This window comes from Antechinus flavipes, chromosome 6, assembly GCF_016432865.1.
Source record: "Antechinus flavipes isolate AdamAnt ecotype Samford, QLD, Australia chromosome 6, AdamAnt_v2, whole genome shotgun sequence".
NCBI lineage: Eukaryota > Metazoa > Chordata > Mammalia > Dasyuromorphia > Dasyuridae > Antechinus > Antechinus flavipes.
Window position 1 is genome coordinate 205316120 of NC_067403.1, and position 13698 is coordinate 205329817.

General features: G+C 39.8%; 1 protein-coding gene across 3 annotated transcripts in view; it reads left to right on the top strand.

Moving 5' to 3' along the window:
* Positions 1-13698, top strand: part of USH1C (USH1 protein network component harmonin) — a 62116-nt gene that overhangs the window by 18178 nt on the left and 30240 nt on the right. For all 3 annotated transcript variants that reach the window (XM_051964477.1, XM_051964476.1, XM_051964475.1), the window contains exons 8-14: positions 556-650; positions 1704-1788; positions 2891-2950; positions 3485-3541; positions 6392-6534; positions 8473-8538; positions 11910-12034. In XM_051964477.1, the coding sequence (XP_051820437.1) occupies positions 556-650; positions 1704-1788; positions 2891-2950; positions 3485-3541; positions 6392-6534; positions 8473-8538; positions 11910-12034 (631 nt within the window). The remainder of the gene's footprint in view (positions 1-555; positions 651-1703; positions 1789-2890; positions 2951-3484; positions 3542-6391; positions 6535-8472; positions 8539-11909; positions 12035-13698) is intronic.

The window sequence follows — 13698 nt, forward strand, 5'->3', positions numbered from 1 at the left end:
CAGGGATCTCCTAACATAGGTCATGATTGACTAGAAAGTGATTTGGCCTGAAATGGGCTCCTTTATTCTTATCTACTCCTTTTTATTGGACTGGAGAGTACATTTATTGGACCTAAGCCCCAGGGACCAGGAACAGTGAAGTTGGGGAAGATTTATTCCTTGCATACCCCAACTTGGATGAGTCATTCCCACCTTATGGGAACCTTCTGTCCGAATTGTACAACTTGGTCCCTAATGAAATTAATGCTCCTGTAGAGATGATGATGCTTGGAGTAGGCAATATAGCTCAGCTATAGACTCAGACGAGAATGGATATATAGATAGATAGATAGATAGATAGATAGATAGATAGATAGATAGATAGATAGATAGATAATAGATAGATAGATGATAGATAAGAAAGCATTTATTATTTTCTTCAGAGATTTATTTCTTCAGAGGAGAGACGCAAGGACCCCTTGCTAGCTTTCTGAATTGATTCTGCCTTTCTCCTATGAGGTCATATGCATGGCATGGGTCCAGTATCCCATATCCCATTTCTTTCTATTGTTACAGGGTGGGAGGGGTGTTGTGCCCGCTCTTGGGAGTCGAGAAAACAGAGAAAAGAAAATCTTCATCAGCCTGGTTGGTTCTCGAGGCTTGGGATGCAGGTGGGTAGTAGTCACACGGACTATATTTTTAGGTGAGGATTCCATTTTATCACTCTGTCCCCCACACAAGTCTGCTCTCTCATTAGCTTTTACTGTTTTGCCTAAACACCAAGATGAGCAATTCAAATCTATACAGAACTTTCTATTAATAATAGTGGCACATTTATGTAACTGTTCAGGTTTGTCGGGACTTTCCTTGTGCTGATCCTGTGAGGTGGATAGTGCAAGTATTATTTCATTATGTGTGAATAAATCAAAGCCTGGAAAGGTGAACTGTTTGGCAAAGGTCACATTCTGGTAACTGCTTTTCAAATAAAAAAGGATGGCAATATGCCATCCCCCTTCCCCTCTCTTTGTTTCTGTGTCTCTGTCTCTGTCTCTGTCTCTCTCTCTTTTTCTCTCTCTGTCTCTCTGTCTATGTCTCTGTCTCTCTCTCTTTCTCTCTGTCTCTTTTTTTCTGTCTGTGTGTGTGTGTGGGGGGGGGGTGTCTGTGTGTCTCTCTGTCTCTCTCTTTCTGTCTCTCTGTCTATGTCTCTGTCTCTCTCTATCTCTGTCTCTCTCTCTCTCTCTCTGTCTCTGTGGGGGGGGAGAGTGTGTGTGTGTGTCTGTGTGTCTCTGTCTCTCTCTTTCTCTCTGTCTCTCTGTCTCTGTCTCTGTCTTTCTCTCTCTCTCTCTTTCTCTGTCTCTGTCTCTGTGTGTGTGTGTGTCTCTGTGTGTCTGTCTCTCTGTCTCTCTCTGTCTCTCTCTTTCTCACTCTCTCTCTCTCTTTCACATACACACACACAAATTACCTGCTTTGTACAGAATGCTATATTAAGTACTGTGATGAGGCTACAGATACATAGGAGATAATCTATGTGTTTAATACACATGAAGTCGGCAGGCTAACAATCAAATGATTATCCAGGCGGTAGCTGATGCTGATCATTCCTGAGAATATTAAGAGATAAACCCAGCAGGTGACTAGAGGGTTTGGCCGGGTAGAGAGAGGGTAGGACTATCTAGAGGAGATGATCCAGCTCTCATCCTGCCCTTCTGATCTGTTTGTGCCAGCATTTCAAGTGGTCCCACCCAGAAGCCAGGCATTTTTATCAGCAACGTGAAGCCAGGCTCCCTCTCTGCAGAGGTTGGACTAGAGGTGAGTGATTGCTCCCTACCCCGAGCATCCCCAACCCTGCTTTCTGCACTTAAGTCCAACATCTCCATGACCGACCTCCATAAAACTGTGAATATGATGGAATTGTTCTCCTCCAACCCCTTTCTGTCATAGTCTTTTCCCAATTCGATAGTGCCTTTTCTTCCCTTGGACACCTAGAAATCTATTTTTACCTTTGCCCATTCACAGCCTGACGTTGGGGAGGAAATATAGACATCTCAGTCACCTTGAAGTGTATGGGCTAGGCAGGGACTAAATACTATCTACCGAAGGGTGTTTTCATGTTAAACAGGAATGTCTTGAAATTACTTTGATTAGGGGCAGCTAAATGGTGCAATGGATGGAGCACCAGCCCTGAAAGTCAGGAGGATCTGAGTTCAAATCTGGCCTCAGACACTTATCACTTTCTGGCTGTGTGACCCTGGGCAAGTCAGTGAACCCCAATTGTCTCAGGGAAAAAAAGAGGAAAAAAAAAAGAAATTACTTTGATTAAAGAATACTAAAAGTCTTGACATGGGCAGCACCACCACCTGGTGGTACCTCAATTACAAGTTTGCATCTGTAAGACTTGGCACCTAAATTAAGGAACTTAGCAAAGTCAAAAGGGGACATAATCTTAAGCCAAATAACTGAATCTCCAATTTCAAAATGTCATGTATGAATGAGTACTTGGGAGAGGTATTTTGGAGATCAGCTCCATTTGTCCCTAGAACTAAGGAGAAAGTGAAGAGCATTGAACTGAAATCTTAAGTCTTCGAGAAAGCTTCTTCCCAATGCTCAAGATACAATAAGGAGAATTAGCTTTTATGTTGTCACCACCAAGCCCATTTTCTGAGCATCTGAAATTGACCAAATAAGAAGATTTTAAAGTTTACCAATCACACAGGATCACAAAATCCAGAATTAATAGAGTCTATCGGGACTATCTTGTCCAATCCCCTCATTTTATAAAGAAGGATACTCAGAAATTTACACGGACTCACTCTGGTAGTTAGGATTTGAATCCAGGTCCTTATACTGAGCCCAGCATGCTTTTCTTTATACTACCGACTCTCGCAGTAATTATGCTTCGTTATTTCCCAAGACAGGAGATCAGATTGTCGAAGTAAATGGCATTGACTTCACCAACATGGATCACAAAGAGGTGAGATTCAAGAGTATTTCATAATGTATATGCATCTCTCTATACATATCTATATATACATACATTATACATGAAGAAACAGATATATACATATGTATATATGCATATCTGTGTACATATATATCTATATGTGTGTATCTCATATCTTGTTCAATAATTCTTCAATTTTTGGGTACCATCTCAGATTCTCACTTTTTGCCATTTCAAAAACAGCTATAAACATTTTTTTTAATTTATTCATTTTGAACTTAAATACAAAAAGATCTTTTAAAAAAATTCTATGTACATAACACAATATGCAAAGAGGATTCAATATAAAAACATGAATTTCTATTTCACATTGTTCAATTTCCCCCAAAAAACTAATAAATACTACACATCATTTTTAAATGTGAGATTCATTTGCCAGAAGAGTCTTTCCCTCTAAAATTGTCTTCAGATATCTCTAATCCTTTCCCTTCCTTCCCTGTTCTTGCCTCTAATAGAGAAAGCTGCTTCACTAGACTTTAGCTGATCTTACTTCTATCTTTGCAGGCAGTGAACGTGCTAAAAAGTAGTCGAAGCCTGACCATCTCCATTGTAGCTGGAGCTGTAAGTCAAAAATGACCCAATATTCCCCATGTTTGGTCCTTCTGTGGAGCCTCACGTCCCTCATGGTGTAACCATTGGGAAACTGTTTGACTTGAAAGGGCTACTTGGGAAGAAATTCCCAATAGAACTTAAAGTTTGGGAAGGATGCCCTTCTCTTTGCCCTCCCATCCCACACCTAAATATGGTCTGCATTGAGAGGGGGCAAGGGCTCAATGTTCCCCCACAATGACCAATTGGAAGGCTCATTAACCTGGGGTGAATAGAATCTCAATTGTCAGAGGAGGAAATTTGTCAACAATAGCCAGTATTTCTTAAGTATCTCCTAGGTATTAGGCACTAGTGAGAAAAAGGCCACTGGATCCCTATCTTGAAATGGCTTATTGTCTAGTCTAAGCAGGGAAGAAATGTGTGCGTGAATATCTATAATAAAGTTAAGAAAGTATTAAGGACACAGTAGAGATCAAATTAGGCTGAGAGACTCATGGCGGGAAGACAAGAGAATCCCCTCTAATAAAGGAAAATCTCAAAAACTTTCTGGAAGAGATGACGCCTGTGCTTGAAACAAGAGAAGGTGATCACCAGGAAGGAGATGCGGAGAAAGTCTATTTGTGAGGGGTGGGGTGCTGGGTTCAAATGCAGCAAAATATGGGAGAGGCAGGTCTTGATCAGGGAATATTGAGTCTCCTAATTTTGCCAAAACATGGGGAATGTAAAAAGAGTAAGATGAGAGGCAGCAAGATGGTGCAGTGGATAAAGCACCAACCTTGGCATCAGGAGGACCTGAGTTCAAGTCCAGGCTCAGATACTCCACACTTACAAGCTGCGTGAACCACTTAACTCCAACTACCTTGTTTCCCTCCCCTCAAAAAGCAAACAAAAAAGGAAAGACTAAGACAAAATAAGAATGGAACTAGATGATGGATTATCTTGAATACCAGTATCAGGAATTTATAATTTATTCAATAGGCAATGGGGAGTCCCTGAAAACTCTGAGCAAAAAAAATATACTTTGATATTCCCCTATGATTCTATCCTGGGTCTTCTTTTCTTCATTTTCTTCACTATTTCCCTGGGTAATCTCATATGCTTCATGATCACTTCTATAAAACATACCTATCTAGATCTTTACCTCTACCTTTCCCAGACCTTCAGTTCAACTACCTAATTGGATATATCAACATTCATTCATTCATGTGGAGGTCATGCTAGTACCCCAAATTCAATATATCCCACACCTATTTCATCATATTTGCAAACCTTTCTCCTAACGTCTCCATTTCTGCTAATGGTACTACCATCTTTCTAGTCCTGCAGATTTAGAATGTTGGTATCATTTATGTCTTTTTCTTCTCTCTCATCCCTCATATTCAATAAATTGTCCAATCCTATGAATCCAATGAATTAAATCCTATGAATTATGCTTCCAAAATATCCATCACATAATTCCCCTTCCCTAAGCTTCAACCATAATCATCCTTATTAAATAAAATTCCTTTTCTCACTTCAGTTAATGAAATTGTGCCTTATCTGGTCTTTTGCTTTAATTCATCCCTTGTGCAAACCATCCTTCTCAACTTTAGCCAGAGTAATTCTCTTAATGCACTATAGTGATCTATTGAATTTCAGTAGCTCCCCATTGCCACCAACTAGAGTAAAATCCTGATCTTAGAGTTCTGTCTCTACATTCTGACTCACACCCATCTTTCCAACTTTATCTCCTAATATTTCCGGTCACAAACTCTATGTTCTAAGCAAATTTGGCTCTCTTCTCTTTTCCCTATTATTGTCTTTATCCCAACTCCATGATTTTGCTCATGAAATCCCACATGCTTCCTTGAATCTCAATCATTTAAAGTCCTTGCCTTACTTCCAGGTCCAATTCAGATACCAGCCCCTCCTTGAAGGAGCTCTCCCAGACTCTTTTTTCTCCTCTAAGTAAAAATAATCTCTCCCTCTCCATATTTCTCATCACATTTGACTGGCCTTTTGTTGTACTCATCTGTTTTTCTTCTGTATCATAATGGTTTGTATCCATGCCTTTCATCCCTTAAGCTTTTAAGTCCTTGGTGAATAGAGTCTGAATCACAGCTATTTTTATATCCCCAATATCCAACATAACAGGCATAAACACAGTAGACAATTAATAAATATTTGATGAATTTGAATCAATCAATGAGCATTTATTAAGCACCTACTATATGTCAAATACACCCTAGATAATGAGAATACCAAGACAGAAATGAATAGTCTTGCTTTCAAGAAGCTTACATTATATCAGAGGGTCAAACTTGGTCATTTATAAATTTTAATGCTCAGAACTCAGCTAAAATTCTGCCACCGTGTGGATGGATTGAAAGGAGAGTGCCTAAAGGAGAAAGCCCAGGTAGGAGACTATTAAATAATCAGAGTTAGAAATAATGAAATCATGAAGTAGGTGGTAGCAGGGGAGAGGAGAGGAAAGGGAATAGATGTGAACCAATGGCAAGCATTTAGAATCAGATTGGATAAAGGATAAAAAAAAATTGGAGCAAGAGAAATCAAATAAGACTACACTGTTCTAAGTGTTTGTAACTGGAAAGATGGCAATATCATTTAGAGGTGGGAAAGTTAGGAAGATCAGGTTTTAGGGAAAAGGTAATTATGAGTCAGGAATAAATAAAACTGATCACAATTCCATGGCCCAAAGGCTTAAATCTATCTTTATGTCCCTCCCTATCCCCTGGATTTGGGTCAATGAAAAGATTTCAAAGAAGGAAAAAAGGGATAGCGTGAATGCCCATTGGGATTTGGGAACATAGAAAGGCATTCTGATCACCACGGAATTGACCAAATTTCTCCTTATACCGAAAGGGCCGGGAGCTCTTCATGACAGAGCGGGAACGACAGGCAGAAGTGCGGCAGCGGGAGCTGGATCGGCAAGAGCTGATGCTGCAGAAGCGTTTGGCAATGGAGTCCAATAAAATCCTCCAAGAGCAGCAGGAGAAAGAGAGACAGTGAGAATTGAGGGCCCAGGGACAAAAACAGGGGCTTGGACTTTTGCTATGTACTCCTCTTTTCTTTATCCATCCACCCTACCCTAGCTAACAAATATTCCAACTTAAGCAAAATAAATCCCCCATTAATACTGTTAGTCCATTGCCTCCTCCAGAGGCTCAGAATCCTTCACCATCAGTTGTCTGGAGTCACTTTTGATCATTGTGTCAATCAGTGTTCTTCCAAAATTGTTCATTTCTACAATGTTTTTATTGTACAAATTGCTCTCTTAGCTCTGCTCACTTCACGCTGCATCAGTTCATACAAGTCTTTTCAGATTGTTGGGGTTTTTCTGACCATTCCCTTTATCATTTCTTAGAACACAATCATGTTCTATTCCATTCATATGCCATCATTTGAACAGTCATTCCCTAGTTGGTTGACATCCCTCTAGTTTCCAGTTCTTTTCCATCACCAAAAGAGATGTTATAATTTTTTTTTACCCATATGAGTTCTTTTCCTTTTTCCTTGATGTCTTTGGAGTATAAATCCAGCAATAATATTGCTGGATGAAAAGGTGTGCACAGTTCAGTAATTTGGGGGGCATAGTTCCAAATTGCTCTCCAGAATGGCTGGACCGATTCACAGCTCCATCAACAGTGCATCACTGGCTCTATTTTCCTACAACCTCATCAGCATTTGTTATTTTCCTTTTTTGTCAACCCTGCCAGATTGATTAGTATAAGATATAACCTCAGAAGTGCTTTAATATGCATTTCTTGAATTATTAGTTATCTGAAGCATTTTTTCATATGATTATAGGTCATTTGGACTTTTTCCCTTAAGAAATAATTGTCTACTCATACCATTTGACTGTTTGGAAATCAGCCTATTCTTCCCTTTTCTTTTACTTACAACCACAGGCTAAAATTTCCCTGACTTATTTGACTTTCTTTTTTTTATTAATTTAAATCCCCAGATTATTGCACCACCCTCTGCAGGTCTAATGTCAATCAAAAATGAATCTGTCTTATTCAATCAACAATGAATTAAGTACTTATTAAGGTCCTTATTAAGTGCCTACTATGTTGCACTATGCAAAGCCCTAGAAATATAAAAAGAAAACAAAATATCCCTCTCCCTTCTTCCAACTCTATTAGAAACTTAATCTGGAGGCATTAGGTTTCTTTGGAGAAAGGGTTCATGATAAAGAATATCCAGATTTTAGGCAAACATCTCTCTTGAGTGATGTGGAGCAATATCCAGATATTAGCCAAACATCTCTCTTGGGTAATGTTGATTGGTTTGTCAATGATCATGAAAGAGAATTGTCATCTAATCCAGGGCTTCCTAAAATTTTCCACTCATGAACCATTTTCACCTGAGAAATTTTTACACAACCCCAGATATATAGATGTATAAAATAGGTATACAAATCAAACACTTACCATACAACTAATCATAATTTCATGATCCTCACATTCAGTTATGAGGGGTCTTGAACCACAATTTAAGAAGTTTTGATCTATCTCTCTACTTTCTAGTGGGCATAATGAACCAGACCGTGCAGAGAAGAACATCTCTGGAAGGAGATTTTAGCCTCCTTGAATGAGCCAAGGTCCCAGGCATTTCTATTTGCTTCAGCCCTGAATTGAGCTCTTTACTGCAGAGAATAGTCAGAAAGCTATTTCCTGTCTCCCCTCTCCCACACTAGACCCATAAGACCCCCTCCTCGGGTCTTGGTGATAGGACCAAAGCCCACTCATTTTCATATATGAGAGTTCATTTACATTTCTTATTTGGAAAGTTGTCTGCCTTCCAGCAGCTCCAAACGCTGCTTCTGCCCAGAGGATCCCCAGAGGAAAACCTTGAGAGAAGAGAGCTTGATACTCTTCTCACATTAAGAATTAGAGCAACATAAGGCGTTCTAAAGATGCCAACCTGGGCTTGTTTTTCAGGAGGAAGAAGGAAATTGCTCAGAAGGCTGCAGAAGAGAACGAGAGATATCGGAAAGAGATAGAGCAGTGAGTTCCTTCAGCTTTTTCCACATGTGTGTTGTGACCCTGTGTGAAGGAAGGAAAATAGCCTCAATAAGCATCTGGTTTGGAAGCATGACTGACCCCAAAGGGGTCCCTGAAACCCTTGATTAGTCAGTGTTTTGTGGTGGAAAGAACTTTGAGCTTAGATTCATGGATGTGAGTTCAAATTCTACCTCTCACTACATTTGCCCACTCTGGACCTCAGTTTCTTTATTTGCAAAATAAAAAAGTCCCATCTCCCATTTTAACCTAGTCTGCGAAGCTGTTTTGGAACATGATTTGCCTACATGATTGCCACTAACTGGATAATGGACCAAATGAAGAAATGTTGCTTGGTTCAGAATCATCCCATATTAGGGAAGCTTAAAGCAGGATCTATTTATGTGGAACATCCAGTCAGCCATTAGCCAAACATTTCCCTTAGTTCCTGCTGGTTGTATTGTCAGTCACAAGAAATGTGATTGGGATTGAACCAACAGTTGCTGGGGAATCAACTGGACTTACCTGGTGCCCTCAAAAGGATATTCAGTCCAAGCTGCTATTTCCTGTCCTCTTTGGGACAATTGAGACAGAATGGCTGACCCTAACTCTGGAGAATGGAGGAAAACATCTAAAAGTTGCCCCTCTCAGAATGGGGAGATGAGTTATTGTATATTAGGGGCGGATGTACAGGCCACCTATGGCCTAACTGTCCTGAGGATTGTCCCAGGTGCTGTTCACTTGGTTAGAGAGTCATGGTGTGCAGTGGGATGGGGACTTAATTCAAGCACCATAACTCACCTTGTTCCCCTGTGTTCTCAAACCTGCCACTTACAAGTAGAACTACGAACATGGTGGTTTTATGGCATTGGTCTTAGACTATCTCCACCATGTCCTAGTCTGACAGTACATCTGATCTCAGCATGGGGAGTAGGGGAAAGAATCCTCATGTCAGAATGGGGATCCCAAAAAGCAAGAAGTAACTAATTTTATCTCTTTTCAGAGAATCACAGATACACTAACAATCATCTTGATTGGACAAAAGAACCTCCCATTCACTCTTGCTAACTTGGAAAGGGGTTGGTTCCTAAGAGCATTAAGCCTCAGATTTAAATTTAGAGATGGAAGAGTTAGAATTACTGCCCCCCTCCCAAAAAGAAAATGTGTCACCTCCTAAAAGCAACTTATGTGATATTGTCACTTTGCAGTTCTTCCCCGATTTGGATCTTATTACCATGTAGCTCATTAGAACATGCTTCAGTAGGCCAGTTCCTTTGTGTGTAAACCCCACATCCCTCATTAGCATGTGTCCCAAATTTAAAGCTGAAAAAATCTTGCAGATCTGCTAGTTAACTCTTCCATTTTACAAATGGGAAAAATGAGATCCAGACAGGGAAATGTCTGATGTCATGCAATGAATGACAAAACTGGAAAGAGAACCCAAGTCTCTCTCAATTCCCAGTCCAATGTCTTTTCCACCACACCATGCAGCCATAATTGTCTATCAAAATTCAGTGCCACAACGTGACAAATATGGAAATATGTTTAAAAGATGCACATATTTAACCTATATCAGATTGCTTGCTGTCTTGGGGAGGGGCTAGGAAGAGAGGGAGGGATAAAAATTTAGAACATAAAGTTTTTTAAAAATGAATGTTGAAAACTATCTTTCTATATATTTAGAAAAATAAAATGCTATTGAAAATTTTTTTAAATTCAGTATCAAGAATGCCTATAACAGTGGTTCTCAAACTTTTGTTTTCAGTATCTTTATGCTATTAAAAATCATTGAGGATCTCTCCAAAGAGCTTTTGTTTATCTGGATTATATTTATAGACATTTACCATCTTGGAAATAAAAACTATTTTTGAATTTGTAGACCCTCTAAAAGGGTTTCAGAGCTCCCCAGGATTCTCTAAACCATACTTTGAGAACCACTGGCCTACAGCAACCAAAAAAATATGGCTGCCACAGGGAATTCAATTCAATTCAACAGACTTTTATTCAAAATTCCCACTATGTGCTACATACTATAGCAGGTGATAAATCTGCAAATACAAAAATAGCCCCTACCCTCAAAGTGATTACCTTCTTCCAAACGGATTCAGCCTGTGTACAGATAAGTAAATTCCGCAATAATGTGTTCCTGAGACATGTCTTCTTAAATAGAACGTAACTTCTCAATCAGTAAAATGTGAGCTACTTAAAATAGGTGATAGGGTGCTAGACACAAAGCCAGGAAGACCAAAGATCAAGTCCTCCCTCAGACACTCAGTACCTGTGTGCCACTGGACAAGTTACTTAATCTCTCTCAGTTTCAGGAACTGTCAGAAAATGTCTGCGGATAGCATGGTGCTCAGTGAAGTCCAAGGACTTGGGTTCAAATGAAAGCTCATCCATAAAATGAGAATATTAATCATATCTATTTCTCTGGATTGTTGTGAAGATAAAATGAGATAATATTTGTAAAGTGCTTTTCAAACCTTAAAGTGATTATGATTGTTATTGTTTGTAGTAGTAGTATTTATCTTTGTATTCTCCCATGCCCTAAGTGCCTAACACAAAAGAAGTTAGAGATAAAGACTAGAGTTTTGATTCCATTATTATGAGAATCCCAAATGAAGGACCTCTATCTATCAAGGAAGCATAGCACTTTATCTGAAACTTATAATCTTAGAAAATGTCATCTACATCCAGAGAGAATTATGGAGAATAAATGTGGATCGAAGCATAATATTTTTACTTTTTTGTTTGCTTTTTTATTGTTTTTTTTTTTACTTTTTCATCTTATTTTTCTTTGCCGCTCTGACAAATATGGAAATATGTTTTTAAAAATTGTATATGTTTAACTTATATCAGATTTCTTGCTCTCTTAGAGAAAGGAGAGAAAAAGGAGGGAGGGAGAAAATTTTGAAACACTAAGTCTTACATAAATGAATCTTGAAAACTATCTTTATATATATTTGGAGAAATAAAATACTACTGAGCAAAAATAAATAAGTAAAGGCAATAGGGAACAAAAAAAAAGAAACTTACAATCTTAAAGGGTTGCCTTGGAGGAACTAAAGGATTAAGTTGTCTAGGATTTACTGTGTATCAGTGGTAGAACTTGAATCCAAATCTTCTGGCTCCATTGCTTAATTTATCCTCCATTTCACCCTGCCTCTCATGGCACACAGTAGGGCTTGATAAATGGAGGTTGAGTTAGATTGGATCCCTGAAGCTGTGTTTCTAACACTGACATATCATGGTGGGGTTTTGGTCACAACAGTTCCCAAAGAGCAGAGTCCATTGGCCGTGCACAGACTGGCAGGAGATGAGGTGGGGAGACTGTCACTTTGCCCATGTCACACAGAATGGTTTTCTTGGTCCTTTAGGATCACAGAAGATGAAGAAAGGTTCAAGAAGCAATGGGAAGAAGAATGGGGCTCGAAGGGCCAGCTGCTAATGCCCAAAACCATCACAGCTGAGGTGCACCCGCCACCGCCACGCAAGCCAAAATGTAGGTAACGAGGAAAGCTTGGGGAGATGGCATGGGGTGCATAGTGGGGAGGGAGGAGGAGAGTCTATCTGTCTTATACATTCCCAAGAAAGACTTAAGAGAGTCCCTTGGAATAGTGATGCTGTAGCTTCACTCTCTGATGTCTGGATACTTCTCAGTCATTCTCCAGGTTGCTTCTCCCAGGTACTGAAGCAAACGTAGTGTGTGGGTAGACAACAGAAAAGCCTGTGTGGGCAAATCACTGAGCCTCAGTTTTCTTCATCTGAAAAATGAGGGGATTAAACCTAATGGTCTGTCTCTAAGATCCTTTCCACCACTGGGTCTTTGGTTTTAAGCTCTCTTGGGGTCATAATCATCCAAAGCAGTTTTTTCATGATGGAGGAGGTTCCAGTACATTAGAAAAATCTTTGTTCCTAAATGTCTATCCAGCTTCTTATTCACATTTGGGTCTTCCCTCCTGTCTGGCCTTAGTCCTCAATTTGGCTTTAGCTCTGCCCAACACACTGACCTCACCCCAATTTTCAGGGATGAGCAGAGCTACCCATGTCCATCTCAGATTAAACCTGGGGTCTCCTTCTATCCCTGCAGTCATTGAAAAAAAAAACTGTTCAATGACATTTCCAGCTCAAAATGGGCTTTTCAGAATTTGGGAGACTAGAAAACAGGAAAGTTAGCCTGGAAGTCAAATGCAGCTTTGACTATTGTCAGCTTCCTAGAGATCTCCCAAGATTGCTGGTTATGATTTTATTCTTATCCTGCAGCTGTGAATCATGTTATTTTTAGTTGGTATGGGAAAATCCCAGCTTTCTACAGGCTCAGTGCCCTCCTCAGGGCCTGCGACGAGCTTAGCCCCAAGGGCTTGGGCTGTGTGCTTCTAAGACAGGGCAAGTCACACTGCCCACATGAGATGCCCAGTAAGGTTGTTCTGGCCTTCAGGGTCAACAGTCTCACTAGGTACACAGCAATGAGGACTGAGAAGGGTGCCCAGAGATGGCCCTCTGATAATGGGTTGACTTCATCACCAAAAAACAAAAACTCTATTCATAAATCTCACGCTCAGTGGTGTTTGATATGAGTTGGGGATATGGCCAGAGATAAGCCCTAGAAGAATGACTTGCTCTCAAGACTTAGAGCTAATTTGCTTTTGTGAGTGAAATGAGAGCTTTAATAGAGGAGAAATCGATTTTAATTGGTTCCCAGGAAAATAATCCTAATCATTCAATGCCTTCTTAGAGACAGATTCCTGCACAGACATGCTGTGCCAGGAACAAAATGAAAACCCATTCATTGGCCATTTGTCTGTTTAGATGTTTAACCAAATCAAGATTTTTTTGGGGAAAGGAAGGAGCCAAAGTACTTTGGCTTTGGTTTTTTGGAGATATATATATATTTTTTGCTCGGGACACATGTTTTCTAGGACTGTAAATAAGTCCCAGCAGCTGTTTCCTGCAGATTGCTGATATAAGCTAAGATACCAAGTTCAGCCATTTAATTCCTGATTGACAATAACTCAGGAAATGTAGTCACCCAACTGCACCCACTCAGTTCATCCCTTTCTCCTTTCCAACACATTCCGATAAGGGCGCAATATCCCCAGTCCCAGAATTATTGGCCCTGGTCCAGGCTCTGTGAGTGAGTGTATGCATGTGTGTGTTTCTATAGAA